The sequence below is a fragment of the Notamacropus eugenii genome, chromosome 3 (genome assembly GCF_028372415.1).
Source record: "Notamacropus eugenii isolate mMacEug1 chromosome 3, mMacEug1.pri_v2, whole genome shotgun sequence".
Taxonomy (NCBI): domain Eukaryota; kingdom Metazoa; phylum Chordata; class Mammalia; order Diprotodontia; family Macropodidae; genus Notamacropus; species Notamacropus eugenii.
In genome coordinates, this window is record NC_092874.1 from 413,149,517 (window position 1) to 413,172,870 (window position 23,354).

A 23,354-nucleotide genomic window follows, 5' to 3' on the forward strand; every position below is an offset into this window, starting at 1 on the left:
CCATGATGTCACTGGTCTACTAAGCAACAAAGGATGAACAAAATTCTTTGAGGGTAGGGACTGTGTCTTACACATCTTTGTATTTTTCATTCTTAAGAATCTGGATTGTAGATATTCAATAAACATTTAATTTCATTTCTAATAATGTTACTGACCTCTTTTATCTTGGCAGTCCCAAGAAAAGAACTGATACAATTTTAAAATGGTATAGAATAACTAAAATCAGTTATGATACCAGAAAGAATGGAAATTTAAGCAAAAACTAGTGTTCTAGGGGAAATCACAAGACTGAAGGCTCAAGTAAAACTACGAGAAATTATACAATTTATAATGTCAATTTAAGACTTATCTGTGTTATACAGATAACTTTTTAAAATGGATCTGTGATCACATTAGATGAGGATCCTCCATTCAATGATGTATATATCACAACCCATCTACATCTGTCAATCCTGTGCAATCCTTATCAATATCCTTGTAAATCCTCTACAAGTTTTCAATAGACATTATTCACCAGTTATCTCTGGCTCCTACTATACCATCAATATTTTTTTGACTGTACATCTGTCCATATCCTTTGTCACTTCTATTCAATTTTTACTTTGTAATGTGTTGTAGACAAAATCCTCTCCGTTTTGGCATCTCAAAATTTTTCTTTGAAGACTGTAATATGCCATTGTTTTGTAATATAGCATCAGTTTGTTTTGTTTTTTTTTTAAGAAAAAAACCAGAACTATAATTTTATCAGTATAGGGAATTCTCAGTGAGGAAATTTTCTCTAGCAATGTAGACATGTTAATGCCCCATATCAGCTCCAATTGCCAGAATAATAAGTATTAAAAAGATGAGTGTCTGTTTCAAAGATAAATGTGGGATGTTTAAATGCACTATACAAGTTCCCAAATGCAATCCAGTTGGGAGACGGAAGAAGTAGAAAAGAGAGAGCCAGTCTCTGACACATACTGGCTATATGATCTTATGCAAATCACTTAACCTTTCTGCTCTAGGCAGCCTAAGGCTACAATTTGGAGAAGTTTTTGTTGTTTAGTCACGTCCAACTCTTCATAATCCCATTTGGTGTTTTCTTGGTTTGTCATTTCCTTTTTCAGCTCATTTTCCATGAGGAAATTGACACAAATGGGTTTGAGTGACTTGCCCAGGGTCACACAGCTAGTAAGTGTCTGAAGCCTCTGAGGCCAAATCTGAAATCACGGCTTCCTGGCCACTCCAGGCAGTGCTCTATCCGCTGCAGTACCAGGGTGCCCTTGAGAGGTGCCAACCTGCACCAATTGTTCCTCATGCAGTAGTTTCCCATATTAATGACATTACAAGTCCAGTCCCATTCCCTACCTACTTACTGATCAGAACAGCATTATGAGCTGTTGATACAATAGATCAGACTAGCCGGTAGACATTCTTCATCCACTTGTTTTCTCCACTGATGTTACCCATAAACAGGCAAGCTTAACAGACCTGGGAAGAGCAGTGATCCACTTTTTTCATTTCACCTTCTCCTTCCCCACCCCTCCCACCTAGAAAAACCTTGTAAAGATACAATCTGGCAACTAACTCTGCACATGTTATAGACCACTCTACCTCTGTCTCCTCAGAAGCCACAGCTACTAATCAAGACCCAGAAAATTCTCACCACCAGTCTTTGGCATCATCACCAAATGGTAGAACATGAGAAACAGACATAACTTTATGTGTGGGAAGACGCTAAAAGAAGCTGTATGACATGTTGGCTTTTAGTAATTGTTCAATCTGGAAAGAGGATAATAATGATAGCTAACATTTATATACCACCATATGCCAGGCTCTGTGCTAAACACTTAAATTATCTCATCTGACCATCACAACAGTCTTGGAAGGTTAACACTATCATTACTCTCATTTAATAAATGCGGAAACTGAGGTAAACAGAAGTGCCCAGGGTCATACAGCTAGTGTCTGAGACTAGATCTGAACTTGTGTTCCAGACTCCAGACCCAGCACCCTACCCATTGTGCCAACTAGCTACCCCACAGTAAATGTCCATCAAAAAGCTAAACTTTAGAATGTGAATGTAAAAGAATATATCACTATTACATAACAATGAATATCAAAAATTCAAAGAAGCATGGGACTTTTATGAATCAACAGAATGAGGTACAGAGAAACAGTAAAAACAAGAGGCACAATCAAAACAATAGACATGGAAAGAACAAAACCACAAAACTTAGCACTGCATAATTATCACTAAGCTGACCCTCAGAAAAAAAAAAGAATGCATTTACCTACCCTTCATTGGAAGGAGGGGTCTAAGAGTATGGAACACTGCATACTTTTGTCAAACTTAATTCATAAAGCTCAGTAGTTTTGCTGTACCTAGGTCTGAGAAAGAGAAGGTGAAAGACTATTAGTCAGATCCCATAGACCTATATGGGATGAGAGTCTGAGGTCTAGGAGAAGCTAGAGATCAGCAGCATGCCATAGAAATGGCTAGGTAATTTTCCACATTATCCACATTGGGATTTAAAATCAGGAGGCTTTATTTTTGCTATTGAGAAAGGAGTTCTAGAACCAATGGCTCAGTGTCTGATAAACCCAAAAAGATAAATTACTGGAGAAAGAACTTTTTTTACATGAACAAGTAGGAAAACTGGAAAGCAATGTGGCAGAAATTAGAATTAAACTATCAGCTTACAACACAAAATCCAAAATGAATAGATGACCTTAATATAAAGAGCTACACTAAAAAATGAATAGAAAACATCAAGTACTTTACAAAACTTTGGTAACAGAAAACTAACCAAAGGACAGGAGATCATAAAAGAAAAAAGACAATTTTGATTGCATAAAATTAAAAAGCTGAACTTCAAAATATAAAAGGAAGTGACAAATGCTACTAAAAGGCAATACCAAAAGGACATTAAACTTTTCAAATAAATCTTGCAAACTATAAATGACTACATGGAAATAAATATACTCTAAAATCCTAAAAACCAGGAGAAATAGAAATTAAAATTAAGTAAACTGGCAAAAGTGCAAAAAAAAAAAAAGGAAGTCAATTTTGGAGTAGCTGGAGGAAAAAATATGTACCGTTGGAGGAGTAGTACAATTGCCACTGCTTTTAATTTGGAATTATGCAAAACACATAGTATCATAAAAAAGGCAAAGGGAAGATCCTACATACAACAAAATGGTCAATGCAGTATTTCTTGTGGTAGCACAGAACTGGAAACTATGTTCCATCATCTACCAAAGGGTTGAAAAAATTATAGTAAGAAATGACAAATGTAAGGAATCAAGAGAAAAAAGGGAAAATGAAATTAATGCAAAGCAAAATTAGGAGAACCAAGAAAAATAACCACAATGACAAGGACAATGTAATGAAAAGACCACAGAAAGGAAGTTATACTTGGAAAAACAATGAAGAGATACTAAAACATACCCCACACCTTGTGGCAGAAGTGACTACTACAACATGACATTAGATACACTGTGAAATAGTTTCAGCATCAATGATTTTGTTTACGTGAGAAATGACTCCAAGTAAGGAAAGAGATAGCAATAAAAACCCTCCCCCCAGGAAAAGGAATTCAGAATGTCAAGTATTCTATGCCAATTTGGTCCATAATTTATTTCTTTTTTTTCAATACAGAAAATACCTAGTTGACAACGTGGTTACTTATCAACAACTACACTGTAGTTCTGATATTACCTAAAAACATTTAATAATACAAAATACTAAATAACTTTCCAATAAACCAAAGGCATCCTTTTTTTTAAGCCTAAAAAAGTACTCTTCCACAGATAAGGAGAGACACAAATCTTTTTACTCTTCTACCTTATAACAAAATTCACATTTTTAAATCCATCATTGCAAAAGATATACAAAATATTTACTTCTGAAAGAAAACACTGTTAACAGGCTATGAATTGTCATAGATTAATTTCTTATCTCACAAAATATTTTTACAAGTACTGACCACCTTTAATGTTATTTTTATCATGTCACACTACAGAAATATTTCCAATTCCAAATCATTCCTAGTTATCATTATATATCATTACTATAGAAACGTTCTTTTCAAAGATTTAGCAGTTACAGCAAAAACAAAATTCCACATGCCCCTAAAATGATAATGTTCAATATTTTTATTTTTTAAAGTCTATCATGCTGAAAGGGAAAAAAAAACAAATAGAGGTTGGGTTATAAATTTTAAGGAACAAAACATACAGCTGGTACTGATTCAGGTGAGTAGCTTTTTTTTTGCTGTGATTTTGAGTTTAACTTTTTTTTAATCTCAATTTTACCACTCTTTTAAGAAAACATTAAAGAGTAAGACCTTCCAAAAGGCATTCCATTCCTAAACACAAGAGAGTGACTGAAGGAAAGCTTCATACAAAATCTTTGGATTTTCAAAAATCATTTAAAATGTTCTATTCCCTTTATAGTTGCCCCTTCAAAAAAAATAAAAAATCTCAAAAAAGTCTCATATGGGGCATGCAGATCTCAACTATCATTTAATGATGAGAATTTTGGCTCCCAATTTTTAAAAATATATATTACGTAGCTGCCTTAAATTTCATTTCATTCATTTACTTTCCACAACCAAAAGTTTTATTCCAGTTTTCATACAGTTCCAAATCTTTTAGAGATACACTTGGACGCACAGTTTGGAAGGCATTTTCAAAATCCACAAAAGCTATTGGACGAACTTGGTCTGGTGTGACTGTGGCAATGTCAACTGCCTGTAAACTTCGAATAGGACCTAAAGAAGCTTCTCGACAAAGCTGTGTCATATCTGCTCCAGAGAATCCATCAGACTGCTTAACAATCAGGGATATTTCCTCTTCACTAAGGCAAAAGTGCTCCTTGGCCATCAGATTTTTTACTATTTGCCTTCTTGCTGAAGCTTCTGGGAGTGGAATATACAGTCTTTTTACCAATCTTCTCCGAGCAGCCTCATCAATTTCTTGTGGCCTATTAGTTGCTCCCACCACTAAAATACGTTCTTCAGAAGATGTGGTTGCTCCATCTAACTGAACTAAAAATTCAGTTTTTATCCTTCTGGAAGATTCATGCTCACCATCTCCCCGCTGTGACAACAAGGAGTCAATTTCATCAATAAATATCACAGCTGGCTGCTGACATCTTGCAACAGCAAACAGGGCACGAACCATTTTCTCTCCTTCACCCACCCATTTAGAAGTCAAGGAAGAAGCACTGATACTAAAAAATGTTGCCCCAGACTGACTTGCAATGCACTTGCCAATTAGGGTTTTACCTGTTCCAGGAGGACCAAAGAGCAAGATCCCTTTGGGAGGCCCTCGTAATCCAGTAAAAATGTCTGGCCTCAACATAGGCCACACAACTATCTCCTTTATTGTGGTTTTAGCAAATTCTACTCCTGCTATGTCTTCCCAGTTTACTGGGGGGCCATGATCCATGATCTCATTCATAATAAGTTCAATCATCTTTGGCTCTAGAGTCTTCAAACGTTCATCAATTGGATGAGCTGGCTCTGTAGGCACAGCCCCATGAGGTTTACATTGAATTCCTCCTTTCTCATCTCTACCATCCTGTCTGGCTAGGGGAGGAACAAATTTCCCAAATGTGCCCCGAGATCTGCCAGCTCCCAGAGATTTTTTTACTCCACCATATGAAAAGCTTGGTGCACGTTGGGGTTGGTGGTTTTTCTTTTGTTGATCTATCCATAGTTGTTCTTTTGCAGTTTTAAAACTAGACAGGCTGCTCTCATCTCTGTGGCCACTGGCTTCTGTGTTACTAAGAGTCTTATTCAGTGTGGGTTTGCAAAAGGCTTCAGTACCATCATTGCCAGAATCATAAAATGTCTTCTTTTTCTCAGGATTTCCATACTCAGAATGAAAAAAGGACTGATTTGATGACATGTTTGATACCACTGTATTGGCTTTTGTAGCATCACCTGTCATTTTGACATTTCCAAATAATGGAGTAACATGGAACTTTGCACTGGACAATTCATCTAAAGGCACTGAGGATACAGGAAAACCATCTGTAGTTTTGGTCATGACAGGTAGCTGAGTATTCTGAGAGTGGATCAAGGATGCTGGTTTCTTTGGAATGCCTAATGTTTGTTCTGTACAATTAGATTTGGGTTTAGAAAAACCAAAGGCACTGACCTCCTTATGGATTACTGTTGATGCATCTGTTGGTGCCAACAGAGAATCTTTAAACTTTCGGCCAGCCTGCATCATCTCTTGGACACTATTTAATTTGAAAACATTATTTATTGTTAATCCAGACTGCCACTTGCCACTATCAGTTTGTTGGCATTTTGCCATAGTCAAAATGTTGTCTGCATAGTTATTCAAGCCAATCTCTACATTGTCAGAGTCAATAATTGCAGAATATTTGTCTGCATATTTTCTGAAGAGTTTGGTAGCACAAGCCTGGGAGATCTCAGAATTTGCCAATGCATACTGAATGCGTAAAATCTGTGCACGGAAGGCATCTGCTTTCTGGCTCGGTGTACAGGTGCCAGAGGTTATATCAAAGTAATTCTTCTGCCATTCACTCAAATGCAGAGATCTAGTACTTGGGGTCTGCATTTTGGAGGTTCTATAAAAAAGTAAGAAAAAAGAAAAAAGATCAATATCAATCACAAACATTTATATTGTACTTTAAGAATTACCAAGTGCATTATTCACATCATCTCATTTGATTCTCATATTATCTGTCTGACATAGGGACTATAAGAAAAAAAAAGTAAAAGAAGTCATTGTGATAAGATTTTTGCTTGCTTTGGAGTCTGAATTCAGCACCTGCCACTGACACAAGCCTATGATCACAAAACTAGTAAATCATGTAAGGCGCCAAAATTATAAGAGAAGTTACCAGTCTATAATTGGGAGAGTCTATACTCATAAAATCACAGGCCCAAAGCAAAAATGAAAAAAAAACACCTAACCAAACAATAACAAAAATCTACCAGATAAATATCACTCTTCACGTAGTGAATTTAAAATTCTAAAATAATTAAAACTCTTATTTGGAGAAAAACAACAGATCTCAGTTTAAACACAAACGCAAATAAATGTTATTTGGCTATATTCTAGTTCTTCCTAAAATTAAGAACAAAATTTGTTAGGTTGCAAACGACATATATCATAAAAAAAGCATAAAGATAACAAAAAGTCTGTAATGAGAAATATTAATAATTAACTTGACACAAAATGGCATTTCCTATCTTCTATGTTCCTTGGGTAAGCAACAATTTGGGGGTACAAAGAAGCCAATCAAGAGTTCTGTAATACTAGACTGCATGCTACTATGCCTACTTCCACATGGTCAACGCCAAGTTCAATTAAATACTTATTAAATGTGTACTATGAATAAGACAGTATGGAATCCTACAATAAATACAACTTAATCTCACTATCAATAAGCTTATCATCCATGGCTTTCTGTTTCCTTATGTAAAAATGTGAAATCACTAATGCTGAGTGAAATAATGGCCTACCAGAGGTGAAGAACCTTTTGCCTGAATACAAACTTCATGGAACAAATTCCCTTAATAAAAGGATTTGTTCTGTGAAGTCTGGATTAAGTCAAAGAGCTGCAATTGAGGACCTAGAGGACCACATATGGTCTCAAGGTCACAGGTTTCCCACACCTGGTACTAATATAACTAAGGCACAGTAAGAAGTCAGTAAATTACCTCATACATTTGATTTACTCTGTGCAATCATTGACAAATTATCTCACAAAGATTATTAAAAAGAAACTGGCAGGAAATCCTGTTGCTAAATTAATAAATTATGATAGAGAACTGAACTCAGTACAATTTGTGTTCAAAGTCCACCTTAGATACATAGCACTTGCTGGACTCTGGGGCAAGCCATTTAACCTCTAAGTGCCCCAGGCCACTAAGTTCTGTCAACAGGAGTAGCTCTCCACCTAGCAAATGAAATTACAAGTAACAACTATTTGGGGAACAATAGAATGGTAGGACAGGAACACAGGAGGCGTTGGTCATGTGGCAAGGACAAGGAATGATAAATTCACCAGTGCTCCTGATCAGGATGTCTTAAGAGGAAGGTCTGTAGCATATTCTGTCGTAATTATGGGAAATGGAAGAGAATACTCAGAGAATGGGCAGGTATGAATGTAATGACAGAAACAGTCATATTCATGAAATCACAGATCCTCAATTAGAGTACACATACTTAAAACAGCTAGGTGGCACAGGGTATAGAGTATTATTAGACTTGCTGCCAGGAAGAGCTGTGTTCCAATCCTGCCTTGGCCCCTTTACTAGCTGGGTGACCCTGGGCACTTAGCCTCTCTCTGCCTCAGTTTCCTCATCAATAAAATGGAAGGAGCAAGGATCAAATAAGATGACATGTACATACCTTAAAGTGTTTGTTACCAGCAAGCTATTATCGTAAAAAATCAAGTCCTAAAGCTTTTAACTTAAAAGGTTCTTAAAACCAGAAAAAGTTTATGCATTTTAAAAGACCCATCCCTTCAAGCTGCTCCATTAGCAATCTTTCTCCACTTCCCAAAGTCAAATTCCCAAGAAAAAGCTACGTTACACTGATTTCACTTCCCCTACTAAATTCTTACAATGCAACTTCAGTCCTTTCTTTCAAACTTTTTTTTTTCAAGTTATCAACTAAACCGGCTCTCTTGATTGCAAGATACAATGGACTTTCCTCAATCCCTACATTTCTTACATCTTACATTTCTCTATTCTCTCAAAGATCCCTTGATTCAAGCCCTCCCCAGATATACATATTTCAAAAGCCTACAACCTGGTCTCTACTAGAGATCAAAGCATCCTTGAAACATCGGCTAAAATGATTTTCCTAAATCTCAGATCTGACCATGCCATTTCCCTAATCCAGCGGCTCCCAATTTAGGGGTTAGCAAAGATGGTCTGAAAGGTTCATAATAAAAATTCTTTTATAGTGTTTTAAGTATCAAATAAATACCAAATGATGTTAAAAGTATACTTTGTGACAAGCATACGCATGCTTTAAGTGTTTCTGAAGTGATTTGGAGTTTTGGGGGGCAAAAGTTATCTTCAAGCATAAATCTAAAAGACTGTGAGTAGTATATTAAATTATCCTAACAATTTGTAATACTTTTTTTGGGGGGGGGGGTAATTGAAAAGAGCTCAGAGATCAAAAAACAATGGGAACCAGCTTTCATCAAGAAGCTCCAATGATGTCCAAAGTCACAGAGCCAAGACTTGAGTCTTACCACGCATCTAGACTGCAAATCCAGAGTTCTTTCCCTTACATCACTCAAAACTGTGTTGCCAGCCAAGTCCCCTTCTATATTCTCCTTTTTTTCCTAGGATCACTCAAGCTCCACAAAACCAAGCACCTTACACGGGGTAACTAACCTAAGGCTGGAAGAGGCCTCCCCGCGAAACATTTAACGATCCGACCTATTTTAGAGAAGTCAAATCTAGACTCCAGGGAGGCGCAGTGACTCGCTCAAGGCCCCACGAAGCCCGCTCCTCTGGGCACGTCACGGACCGCACAAGGCCGAGGGGCCGAGGGCACGGTGGGTGCTTCGTGCTTACGAATTTAATGGAGTCGTGGCAGGGCCAGGCCTCAGAGCGGGTCCCAGCGCTGAGGCCCACATGGACCTTACGGGCCGCCTGATAGAGTTTTACAAGCGGGGAAACCAAGGCACGAAACGCTCAAGGCAGACTCCAACGGCTTCGCTCTTTCCTTAAGCTCCGGCCTCCCCTCCGTGACACCCAGCACGGTACGTGGCACACCGTGGGCGCTTAATAAACGCTCCACAGCCCAGACCTGGGCGTCCGTCCTTAACGACCCCGGCTGGGGCTTCATAAACGTTACCGGCCCGAAGGCGGGCCAGTTCCCGGCGGCCCTCGGGGTCTGCCTTCCCCCACCCCAGGCCGGAGGCGGTGAGAGGTGGGGAGTCCTGGGAGAACCCGGAGGCGGCCGGAAACGCAGGCCCGTTGGGGGAGGGGTCCGTGCCTCAGTTTCCCCGGGAAGAAGACGGCGGCGGCCCGCTGTTCCTTCTCAGACCTACCTACCTCCCGCTTTGAGGGGGACCCGGGAGAAAGCCGAGGGGCGGGACAGGGTAAGGGGTTCCCCGAGTCCACCGCGCCTCAGCTCGGAGTCTAGAGAAGGGATTTCCCCCCCACGCCCACGGTCCCAACCGTCACCCGCCACCTGCACGCGCGAGAGTCCAGCCTGGGACCGCGCCTCCGAGCGGGAGTGGGCGGGCCCGGCACGTGCGTAAGCACGCACGCGCGTGTGCGCGCGGCGACGTCTACGTGCAGCGTCCCAACGCACGCAGCGTCCTGCGCGGCTCCCGGCCGGCCGCCTGTGCGGCGTCGGAGTAGAGGACGGGCTTGCCTGGGGAAAGTGAGGCGCACACAGGTAGTTAGTAACAGAATTGGGATTCAAACCCATTCAATCCATCCATCAATCAAAAGACATTTATTAAGGCCTCCCTAGATGTGAGTGCCAAGAAAACAGTCAGCATTTATGAAGCACTTACTGTGTTCCAGACGCTCTAATAAGGAATCAAGAGCATTTATTGAGCACTCACTGTGTACCAGACGCTGTAATAAGCGCTTAGGATACAAAGAAATCAATCAACAGCATTCATTGAGCACTTACTGTGTTCCAGAGACTCTAATAAGGAATCAGCAGCATTTATTGAGCACTCCCTGTGTACCAGACGCTGTAATAAGCGCTTAGGGATACAAAGAAATCAGTCAGCAGCATTCATTGAGCACTTACTGTGTTTCAGACGCTGAAGGTACAAAAAATAAATCTTAGTAGCTGGAAGGGGGTTTGAACCCAGGTCCTGTGACTCTAAAATCTGTGGCTTGTTCCTGAAGCTACTGCCTTCCTTTGTTTAGAAAGAAAATTCTTTGTTCCGGCTTTCCCCAGATTAAGGGGTTAACATTTAGGACAAAAAGAATTAAAAGTTTATAAAGTACAACTTGGACGCAGATCAGATTTAAGATGGAGCCATCTTTTATTGATAACTTTTGTAATGAGATAGACAGTTCAGACAAGTCTGTGTAAGCAAAAAGGGGTGAGCACATACAATTTTTCTGCAGATAAAGTCATCTGAATAATTGAAGTAATATTTATTGTTCATGGGTAGATAAAGCAAATAGAATAATGACAATCTTGCCTACTTATGTAATGCCATTCTAATTAAATTATTTTTTAAAAAAATCTTACTGAGTTAGAAAAAAGTAATAACAAAGGAAGAACAGGTCAAGAACTTCAGAGAAGCCAGGGAGAAAAAGATATAAAGGAAGCAAATGCAATAGTATGAGACAGTCAACTATATTATAAGGTGAGCACATTGTTGAAGGGTAAAATGCATAATTTTGGTTATTTTAAATTAAAATTTTCTTGTATAAATAAAACCTATGTAGCCAAGAATATAAGGAATGCAGAACATTGGGGTGAAAATTTCATAAATGATATTCCAAATCCAGTGTGATTATGTTGGAATATTGCTGTGATATAGGAAATGATGAGCTAATTGATTTAGAAAAACAAGGGAAGACTCAGTCTCCCCCAATGAAAAACATGGAAAGAAGGTGTTACCCACCTTCAGAGAAACAGAGAAGTAGAAATATGCATAGTATGGTCTTACATATAGATCTATGGATGTATATTTTTGTATCTATGTGTATGTTTAAAAAAACTGTATGTTGTATGTGTATGTATGTATGTATATCTGGATTTAATTGTAGCCTTCTTTGGGGGAGGAGAAAAATATAGCTAGAAGTACACAGCAGAGAATAAAAGAAAACCTACAAGGAAGCAAAGAAAAAAACTGGACAGCTTTGAAAGCAATGTGCAGTACTTATTATATAGGTTTTCTGGGAATGCAAATTTATTGTTTTATATTCAATACTCTCATGTTATGCTATGTACAGGGTCGTTTTTTTCTTTCTTATTTTGTATTTGAGTTTAAAACAAATTTTTAAACTTACAAAAGGGGGTAGGGAAAAGAAGGGCTATTACATCTCAAGGTAGCAAGTATGTGACAATTGCCAGGTGTATACAAATAAGTAAGGGGTGACTTGATGCATGATGAATAACAGGTAATACAAAACTGCACACTGGGTGAAGCTTCCCCCAATGCTTTTGACAAACTGGTCTAGGAACAGTAGGTCACTGAGTCAGCATAGCTTTCCATACCCTCTAAGATTACCTTCCATCCTTCCCATACCTCTTTATTTACAAGTTATCTCCCACCATTAGAATGTGAACTCATTAAGGACTTGTACCCCACCCCCAGCTCATGATACATAGTAAAAGTACTTGTGGCTGGGTTCCGTGCTGTTTGTTGATGATACAAAGAAAGGAAACACCAGACCCAGCTTTCCTGGAGCTCACAATCTAATTTGGGAGACATTGTTGCAAACAGCTGTGTACAAACAAAATATGTACTGGAGAAATAGATAGCCTTCAGAAGGAAGGCACTAGCATTAAAGGAGATCAGGAAAGGCTTGCTGTAGAAGGTGGGATTTTAACCAAGACTTCCAGGAGGCAGAGATGAGGAGGGAACACATTCCAGGCATAGGGAATAGCCAGTGCAAAAGCATGGAGTCAGGAGATGGAGTGTCTTAAGGGACATCAAGCAGGACAGGCTTGTTGGATCATAGGGTGCTGAGAGTGAAGCAGTGTCAGAAAACAGGAGAGATAAAAAAGATCCAGGTTGTGAAAGGCTTTAAATGGTAAACAGAAAGATTTTATATTTGATCCTAGAGCAGCTGAGGTGTGTGTGTGTGTCTGTGTGTTAGGAGGTAGGAGATGGCATAGCCAGACCTGTGCTTTAGGAAGATCATTTTGGTAACTGAGTAGGGAGTATTAAGAGTTCATATTAAAGTGTGGGAGAAGCTTGAGTCAGGGAGACCAATTAGAACATTATTTCAGTAGTTGAGAGAGAAATAATGAGAGCCTAGACTTGAATTGTGTCTGTGTGAGTGGAGAGGAAGGGATCATAGGACAGATATTGTGAAAGTAGAGACTGTAAGGTTTGACAATGGATTAAGTATTTTTGATGAATGAGAGCTGATAAGTCTAAGATGACACCAAGGTTACATGAGTGAATAGGAAGGTGGTAGCTACCTCCACAGTAATAGGGAAGTTCAGGCGTGCTTGAGGGATGAGGAAAAATGACTTCTGTTTTGGACATGCAGAGTTTGAGATTCTTACGTACATTCAATTCAAGATGTTCAAAGAGGTTGGTGGTGCAGGACTAATGCTCATCAAAGAAATTAGGACTGGATATATTGATCTGGAAATCATCAGCATAGTGATGAATCTCATGTGAAATAATGGGGGGGAGTGGAAAGGTGGGGAACCTGGTAGTATTAAATATCAAACTATGCTACGAAGCTATAATCATCAAAATTATTTTGTACTAGTTAAGAAATGAAGAGGTCAATAAGATAGATTAGGTACATATTATACAAATGGAAACTAGCATAGTAGGCTAATATTCTTTAAATCCAGTGACCCTGCCTAGTAAGGTAAGGATTCATCAGTATTTGACCAAAAAAAAAACCTGCTGGAAAAAATTGGAAAGTAGTCTGGTAAAATTTATTTTTAGACCAAGAGTTCCTAACCTTTTTAGTGTCATGGTCCTCTTCTGCAGTCTGTTGTTGTCTACAGACTCCTCAGAATAATATTTTTAAATGTAATTTAAAATTGCAAAGAAACATAATTATATTGAAGCACAGTTGTCAAAAAAATTTTAAACAAGTTCATGGACCCCAGGTTAAGAATCCTAGAGTTGGATTAGCACTTCTCACCATAAACCAGATCCATAAATCCAAATGATTGCATGAATTAGATATAAAAGATCACATAACAAACAAATTATGGAAAGAAGCAAGGAAGAAATTACCTTTCAGATTTGTGGACAGGGGAAGAGTTTGTGACCAAAACAAGGTATAGAGAGGATCATAAAAGATAAAATAGACTGTTGTGACTACATAAAATTAAAAAGGTTTTTCACAAACAGAACTAATACAGGTAAGATATAATGGAATAGGTAACTGCATAGTCAAGGCAATATTCACAGCACTGGTCGTGACTATGAATATGCCGGTATAGTTCTCAACTGCAAAGTATAACAGACTCTCCATATAGAAGGCAGAAGAAAAAGCATTCATTCAAACACCAGAAAGACAAATCCATCATAGTAGCCAAGAAGTCAATACACATTATCACTGCAGGACACAAAGCCATTCCGGAACCTCCCCCAACCCCCTAGGGCTTTCTCATAAACAAACATTCACAAGCCTAGCTCTCTGCTTACCTGTGTCCTCCCTCTCCCCTTCCTAACTGCTCTCACTGACTTCCTCCCAGTTCTGCTACACCCTTCCTATTCCATGTTCAGCAAGCTCCTCCTACTCCATGTGACTTAGGCTTCCATGTGATTCAAGCAGGTCACATGGTCCTATTAATGAATGGGAAAGGTCTTCCCATTTAAATTACCATTGCAGTAACCAGGAGGCAAAACTTTGCAGCAAGTTTCTATGATAAAGATCTCATCTCCAATATGTAAATCTAAGAAACTGATTCAAATTTATAAAAAGAAGCATTTCCCAATAGATAAATTGTCAAAGGATATGAACAGGCAGTTTTCAAAAGAAAAATCAAACTATCAACAATAAAAAAAAAGTTCAAATCACTATTAGAGAAGTACAAATTAAAGCAACTCTGAGGTCCCATCTCATACCCATCAGATTGGCAAAGATAACAGAGGAAAGTTACAAATGTTGGACATTTGTAACCAGGCACATTAATGCCCTGTTAGTGGAGCTATGACTTGATACAGCTATTCTAGAATGCAATTTGAAATTATGCCCCCAAAGTTACTAACTTGTACGTACCCTTTGATCCAACAATACCCTTACTTCTATACTTATCCCCAAAAATATCCAGTAGAAAGGAAAAGGAGCCGTATATAGGAATGTATTTATAGCAGCTGTCTTTGTGGTAGTCCGTGCAGTGACTATCCATGATTCCAGAGAAATTGACTTAGCTCTGACCTATGTTAGTACACTGTTAACACATCCTCTATTTATCTACTCTAACATCATGAATGAATGAAAAGGACATTTGTTAAGTACTTATATGCTAAGTGTTGGGTATTCAACAAGTTAGGCAAAAAACTTTTTAAGTACTATATGTACTAAATGAGAAGGATCAAAATAAGAAAATAAAATAGGCCTTGCTCTCAAGGAACACACATTGTAATGAATACAACACTTAGGGAAGAATTCAGCTCTCAGTCACCAAAGATTTTTTAGGCTTTGTGCTAAGTGCTAGTGATACAAATAGCACTAAGAAATAATCCCTGCCCTCAAGGGGCTTACAGTCTATCAGAGCTACAAGTCAGATGAAAAGTTCTGTGGTCCTTAAGATGTGACTTCAAAGCAGATAGTAATGCCTCTTCCTTTCCCCCAGTAAAATATCAGTTTCTGATGTCAAACCATTTGAGAGTGACAAGGACTTTCTTTTCTAAATTTTCAGTAGATAAGGCTGTAACAACTGCCATTTGCTAGGCTGCATCTCCACAGGAGTTTTTTCCCAGAATAATGACCAAGGACAGTAAACTAGAATCATTGCCAATCCTTAGGCATAAGAGTTCAGGGTCCTAGAATGTCCCCATCAGAGACTGTAGAAAATAGTAGTTAACACGGCCTGACCTAACTGGCACTTGTGAACTCCAGTCTCTCCTTTAAGAGTGTTGCTGCTTCAGGTTGCCCCGACTTGGCCGACTTGTGAATGGCATTTGGTTGGTAGTTGGTAGGGATAGAATAGTGCCTTCTCTAAAATCTGGCAACCTTATTTAATATTGTATCTCCAGTAATCCATTGTCTGTGTTCACACTAAGTACTTGAACTGTCTGTTGTTATCATCTGTATAGTCTCATTTTGCATATAGGTATTTTAATACATTGCATATGATTCAAGATGAGCTACTTTTTTTAATACATTATATATAATTGAAGATAAGTTACTTTCTTAGTGCCTCAGCTTTCACATCTTTAAAATGAAGAGAATGCTTACTACACTAGATTATTGTGAAGGAAAACATTATGGAAACTTGAAAGTTTTTATTGTTGTCTAAAATTCTTTAATGAAACATCAAAAAACAGGACTCCTGAAAAACAATCATATGTTCTAATTGGTATTATTTTATCTTTAGTATGTTTGCAAAACTCTTTTAAACTATGAAATAAATGAAAGTTCATTTTTTTCAAAATGAATTAACATAGCTAACAATAAAATGGAGGAAGCATGGATTTAAAAATAAGACAATATCATTGGATTTACTTCTTTTCTTGTACTCTAGACTATTCAAAAAAGGAAAAATTTATCATTAATGCACTAAGACAAAAACAGTTAAATTAAAAAAACGTATAATATGAATTTAGGTTTCAGGCTTAAATTGTCATTTTTTTTGTGCGTTGGTTTATGTTTCCTTCTATCTTAGCCTAGTTGGATTAGCAAAATGACCCAAAAGACAGTATTTATACTACTATACAGTCTTTATAATGAAGTTCTAAAAGAAAAAATACAGATGTCTTAAGTCCAAAACTACTCAAAAAAAAAAAAAAGATTTCATAAAATGTCTTAATTGGCCTCAGCAGACAAAAAGATTCTGACAAAAATTAAAAAATAGAAAAGGAGCACCATAAAAAGCTGTTCGTTTGTTTCATTTCTCATATTAGGTAATAATGAAGTAAAGTTTTTGCTTCTAATTATACATAACTAGTGAAAATGTCATTCAGTTATAAGTTATATAAGTAATTATATGTAATAAAAAAGAAAAATTTGAAGAATAAAGGTCTTTTCATGGCTAACTTCACGTTAATCAGTCATTTTTCTTCATGCATAGCTAAAAGTCACACTATACTCTATACAGCATTGAGAACTGGCCACTCTGAAGGCTCCACAGAAATCATTAAAAGAATCTTGGAAACAAATCTTAGCCATTATTTTATCTTAATATGGATAATGCTGAAATGCCTCTTGCCTTTGTTATTGCCATTCTGAGAAAAACTAGAGTGGGTGAAGTTCCAGAAAAGGAATCCCAAAATGATCAAATGAAAAGTAAAATGTAGCTTCTAGGACAGTGTAAAAAGACAAGGATTCTTCAGGATAGAAAAAAAGGCCTGAACAAACATAAAATCTAAAAAAATAAGGGAGGTATGACTAGAATGAATGTGTTTTATATTTCAAAAACATATAGAACACATGAAAACATTCTTTATCAACAGTTTGTTACAACAATTCCTGACTTACTAGAACTATCGTTCACCTTTTGATACTTGAAAGATGTGGTTTGGTTAAGTAATACAGTGGCTCAAGCAAACTCATCCCAACAAGCTACATGAAATAAAAATATAAATTCAGCAGTGTGGGTCATAGGAGACACTTCGTAAACACTTGCTGAATAAATTGAAATAAATTGAATAAATGAATTACTTGGAAATCAAGCCACAAATTATTCATTGAAGAAATAAGGATGTTCAAGGTTTATTTTAATAATTCTCATGTATCAACATGACTGTTACCACCGTTGGTACAGATTGCAACTCATCTATACTTTCTCATCCCATATAATTCTTGTTAATTTTCTCCTAGAAGACTTCCATAGTGGGAACTATTCAACATTCTAGAGGCCCTCTAGATATTTTTGCATTTCATGGGTACCAGTGCAGCACATGGTCCATAGATCTAGTATCCCTTACTTTTGCTGTGTGGCCAACCCACCTCCTTTTCTGATCTTACATTTCCTTAATGATAACTCATATGCAGCTTCTCACTTGTGGGTCATTATTGGAAATATGCTGCCACTTAATTGCACCCATTTTATGTCTCAACATAATCCTTTGGGTCACCCAGTGAGGTAACTAATCAGCAAGCGTTTAAGTACGGGCACTAGAAAGAAAAAGAAACGAAAAACTTTGATTCATCTGAAATTGTAATATTCCAAGATTAATAACCTAAAGAAATTTTTGTCAGTAGGAAAGTTTTTGTTTTTTAAAAGATGTTCTTTTCTGTTAAGAATGTGTTATTGTTGAAGACATTGCACAGCTTACTGAATACAATCTATTTCTCTAGTTCAATTCTGGGCCCAATTAATTGTCTATATGTAGTATCCCTGTTAGATGCGTACTAATGTACTAACTCAATAAACTAACCAGACTTTTGCATGTCATGGTTTGAATAGCAAGTTGTTTTTATTCATCTTTTTGCTGTATTTTTATTATATGGATTTTTAGAATAGGATATGTTGGCTTATTTATGAGTAATCTTGGATCTTGCTAAGGAGAAATCCAGACAAATATTTACTGGAAAACTTAAGGAAAGAAGGGAAAACATTTTTAGCCCGGGGAAACAAGGAAGTGTTTGTGGAAGAGATTTATAATAGGATGAATTGCCTGGAATAAAAATTCTCAATAAAATTTAGATAGAAGTGAAGTCAGGAAGACCTAGGTTTAATACAAATAGTATTTCATTTAGGTCATATCTGGGAAAGAGTGATGGCACCCACACTGGGGTGTGGGCCAGCTAAGGGAAGTACTAGAGCTGTTCACTATTCAAACAACATCTCCATCTAAGTGTTAGGTTTCTTTTCATATATTTTGACTAATAAATTATGTGATATCATTGATAAGAAAAAAATTTACATCAGCATGCAAATTCTATTGTAATAATATGTTTATCTGTAACACAGAATCTGAGTTGAAAGGGATTCCAGAATGTATCTTGTACAACTTGTGCCTGAACAAGTGATCATTGCACTGAACCTGAAAATCTCCAGTGTGTGGTAAACCAAGGTAATCGTTCCATTTCTTTTTTTGGTCTGATTCTTAGGAAGTTTTGTTTTGGTTTGGTTTTTGGAGTATATATATATGCCCTTCTGAAATTCCCACCTATTTCTCCTACCCCTGCTTTTCAGGACTAAATAGAACAAAACTAATGATTTGTGTGTGTATACATATATATATATATATTTATACATGTGTGTATATATACGTGTGTGTACATATGTATGTATCCATTATGATCTCCTGTGTTGCTTTCCTGTTAAATTATTAGTCAGCAATGTAAATCCTATTATTTCTTATCATTTGTAAGATCTCACATATTTTATGCTTTACATGATAGCACATGTATTACCTATATCAAATTGCCTACCATTTTAGGAAGAAGGGAGCAGGGAGAGAAAAAAAACTTTGAAACTCAAAATCTTGTAAAAAATGAGTGCTGGAAATTGTCTTAGCATGTAATTGTGGGGGGAATAAAATACTATTAAAAAAAATAGAGACTTTCTTATTGGGAAAAAAAAAAGATCTCACTTATTTTACAGTTGATATAATCTGCAGTGCCATGGGTTGTAATGCCATGCCTTTGGGAAATTGTAGAGCTCTTTAAATTATTCCAGATTTGTCTCTGAAACAAAAACCTATCTTTTTAATACCAATACTTTACTGGTTGTGTTGTATGACTCCAAGTCCTAGAAAACTAATCTCATGCATAGACTATAACATCCAGAGAGCTTTAGAATGATATGTGTGCGTGTGAGCAAAGAAGGAGCCGCAGTTTACAAGGTGTATCTCTACTGCTAGACATTTGTCATCCTTGAAATTTCCATAAATAGAATAATTATTGGCATAAAAAGTAAAGAACTATACAGAAGAACCAGAATATGTTGTCATCAAAGAAATGTATGATGGAAAAAGAAGATAGGATGGTCACATGGTGAGAGCTAGGGTTAATCTAATGAGCAGCCCATACATATCTATTGTATGCATGGCTCCTCCATTAGCGTGTAAGCTCTTTGAAGTTGAGAACTGTTTTTCATTTTTGTTTTCTTTGTATAACCGGTGCCTAGCACAGTGCCTGACACATAGTAACTAATTAATAAATTGATATGCTCATGATATTGAGAAAATGAGGAAGGGTCCCACAACACTGGGGATAAATTGCCTTTGTGGCAAACATACGGAAGAAGTCACAGAATCACAAAGGTTGAGAGTTGGAAAGGACTTTAGTGGAATCTTCATCATAACACACCCAAAAAATGATCTCCCATGCTCTGCTTGAAGACCTTCAAAGTGGGGAACCTATCACTTCTTGAGGCAACTCATTCCACTTTTTGACAACTCTATTAAGAATGTTTCTTCCTGACATCAGGACTAAATTTGATTCTGCAACTTTTATGCACCAGATTCTGCCCCAAAAGCCCAAGTAGAACAAATCCAATCCCTCCTCCAAAGACAGTACTTCAATTACTAAAAAAAAAGACTTCATATCTCACCATGAGTTTTCTTCAAGCTAAATATTCACAGTTCTTTCAACAGATCTTAATATAATTTTATCTTCACCTTCTTGGTTTAACAATGTCTTTCTGTGCCCAGAGCTTAATATAATATCCAAAATGAAGTCTGAGAGCAGAGTACAGTGGGATGATCGCTTCCCTATTTCTGGAAACCATGCCCTTCTTAATGCAGTCCAAGATTGCATTACCTTTTTTATTTTTTGGCAGTTGCATCACATTCACAATGAGCTTATGGTCCACTAAAAAAAAGCAACAGATGTTTTTTTTTTTTCAGAAAAATTGATTTCTAACCATGCCTCCCTGTCTTATCCTTCTGAAGCTAACTTCTTTTTGACCAAATTCTTCCTTACATCACTTAATTCTTACAGCAATTCTATAAAGTAGGTAATGTTAATATTTCTGTTTTAGAGGTGAAGAAACTAAGACTTAAAGAGCTTAATTGAATTGCCCCAAATCATGCAGCTATTAAATGGCAAGGCTACGCAAATCAAAACTTTCTGTCTCTTAAGTCCAATGGTCTTTCCATGATACCCCAATAAAAAGATATAAATCAATAGATTAGAGATAAATGTATGCACTAAAGCATGATGCTGGAAATAGGTCTGGAGTTAGCAGCTGTGAATCTGAATCCTTGATCTGCCATTTACTATCAATCCGTCATTTTATCTCTCTGGGTCTTGGTTTGTTGTACCTGTAGAAGATAATGGGACTACGTGATGTCCAGGATCCCTTCTAATTCTACTTTATAGGATGATACTATGTGAGCTAAACAAAATGCCAAAAGAACACAATCTGTGTTTTGTCTTTTGTACAAAGATCATTTTAAGAGATTATTTTGTGTTATAAATAGACGGTTTAGTGCTTGAATATGTACATAACCAACTACCCACCATTCCTTCCTCTAGGTCACATAACTTGTTTTATTTTAGGAGTATATTGCGAGCAAAGAATACTGGTCAGCCTGGTGAAGAGTTCTTCTTCCAGGCAGCTGTAATTCTCTCCTCATTTCCATATTCATGAATTTTATAAGCACTGAATCAAGTAAATTTCAAAGTACACTTGAGTGATCTCATTTGTTTTTGAGCCAAGGGATAAAATGGCCCCAGACAGTATGCACCCTTGCCTGCCAGTACAGTTCACCTATGTAATAAGCCTTAAAGGGAAAAATGTGAAATTAGAAAGGAAAGAGTAGGCAAAAAAACAGCCAAGTTTTATTCAGTGGCTCTGGGGATCATACAGTTTCTGCCTATTCTAATTTGTTTCCATACTTTTCAAATGAAAAATAGCATCTAAATGCAGGATATGGTAAGGATGAAGTTAGGAAGAAGAATCAGGAGGCAAGGGCCTATTGAACAAGGAAAACATATTTGTAATATATAATGAGAGAAATATACCCTTTTAAAATGGTTTTTAGAAAGGTTTATCATTTAGAAGACTTCCATTGATTTTATTTATGAAGCTTCATTTATAGTAATGCCACATTTATGTAAATAGAGAGAACTTTCAGGTTTATGGAACATTTTTCTCACAACAATTCTGCATGCAAATATCAATGTAATCTCAAGTCCTAAAGTCCATCTCTCCTCATTGCTGGAGATCATTGGCTGGTAAGTGGGGGGTAAGACATCAAAGCATCATGATCTACATTCTATAAATAAGAAATACTGAATGACTTGGCTAAACTTACATAGCATAACTGCTTGAGGTAATATTTGAACCCCAGCTTCTAGGTGACTAATCCTATGCTCTTTTTTTTTTTTTGTTTTGTTTTGTTGTTGTTTTTTTTTTTTAATTTTAATTTATTTATTTAACTTTTAACATTCATATTCACAAAATTTTGGGTTCCAAATTTTCTCCCCATTTGCCCCCTCCCCCCACCCCAGAACACCAAATATTCTAACTGTCCCTATCACCAATCTGCCCTCTCTTCTATCATCCCTCCCTTCCCTTGTCCCCATCTTCTCTTTTGTCCTGCAGGGCCAGGTAACTTTCTATACCCCTTTACCTGTATTTCTTATTTCCTAGTAGCAAGAACAGTACTCGACAGTTGTTCCTAAAACTTTGAGTTCCAACTTCTCTTCCTCCCTCCCTCCCCACCCATTCCCTTTGTAAGGTAAGCAATTCAATATAGGCCATATCTGTGTAGTTTTGCAAATGACTTCCAAAATAGTCGTGTTGTATAAGACTAACTGTATTTCTCTCCATCCTATCCTGCCCCCCATTGCTTGTATTCTCTCTTTTGATCCTGTCCCTCCCCATGAGTGTTGACCTCAAATTGCTCCCTCCTCCCAATGCCCTCCCTTCCATTATCCCCCCCCACCCTGCTTATCCCCTTATCCCCCACTTTCCTGTATTGTAAGATAGGTTTTCCTACCAAAATGAGTGTGCATTTTATTCCTTCCTTTAGTCGAATGTGATGAGAGTAAACTTCATGTTTTTCTCTCACCTCCCCTCTTTTTCCCTCCACTACAAAGTCTTTTGCTTGCCTCTTTTATGAGAGATAATTTAGCCCATTCCATTTCTCCCTTTCTCCTCCCAATATATTTCTCTCTCACTGCTTAATTTCATTTTTTTAAGATATGATCCCATCCTCTTCAATTCACTCTGTGCACTCTGTCTCTGTGTGTGTGCACATGTGCGTGTGTGTGTGTGTGATCCCACCCACTACCCATATACTGAAAAGTTTCAAGAGTTACAAATATTATCTTTCCATGTAGGAATGTAAACAGTTCAACTTTAGTAAGTCCCTTATGACTTCTCTTTGCTGTTTACCTTTTCATGCTTCTCTTCATTCTTGTGTTTGAAAGTCAAATTTTCTTTTCAGCTCTGGTCTTTTCATCAAGAATGCTTGAAAGCCCCAGATTTCATTGAAAGACCATTTTTTCCCCTGAAGTATTATACTCAGTTTTGCTGGGTAGGTGATTCTTGGTTTTAGTCCTGGTTCCTTTGACTTCTGGAATATCATATTCCACACCCTTCGATCCCTTAATGTA

The 23,354-nt window shown here is 37.2% G+C and overlaps 1 protein-coding gene and 1 long non-coding RNA gene across 8 annotated transcripts in view; one reads left to right on the top strand and one right to left on the bottom strand.

Moving 5' to 3' along the window:
• Positions 1-3,596: 3,596 nt before the first annotated feature.
• On the bottom strand, positions 3,597-10,264 carry FIGNL1 (fidgetin like 1). Of its 6 annotated transcripts, none has more exons than XM_072598157.1 (2): positions 10,186-10,264; positions 3,597-6,589 (listed from the first exon to the last, which is right to left on the bottom strand). In XM_072598157.1, exon 2 carries the CDS (start codon positions 6,577-6,579, stop codon positions 4,585-4,587), a length of 1,995 nt encoding a protein of 664 aa, XP_072454258.1. In that variant the 5' UTR covers positions 6,580-6,589; positions 10,186-10,264; the 3' UTR covers positions 3,597-4,584. The 6 variants fall into 6 exon arrangements, with proteins under 6 accessions (XP_072454258.1, XP_072454257.1, XP_072454259.1 ...); XM_072598156.1 differs by having other exon boundaries at positions 10,047-10,259; XM_072598158.1 differs by having other exon boundaries at positions 8,383-10,206.
• The window catches only part of LOC140497331 (uncharacterized), a 36,684-nt gene continuing 23,575 nt past the window's right edge, over positions 10,246-23,354 (top strand). Inside the window, exons 1-3 of one of the 2 annotated variants that reach the window (XR_011964620.1) lie at positions 10,246-10,395; positions 11,223-11,332; positions 18,754-18,856. This is a non-coding gene — a long non-coding RNA (uncharacterized lncRNA). The other variant, XR_011964619.1, reaches the window with a different exon arrangement.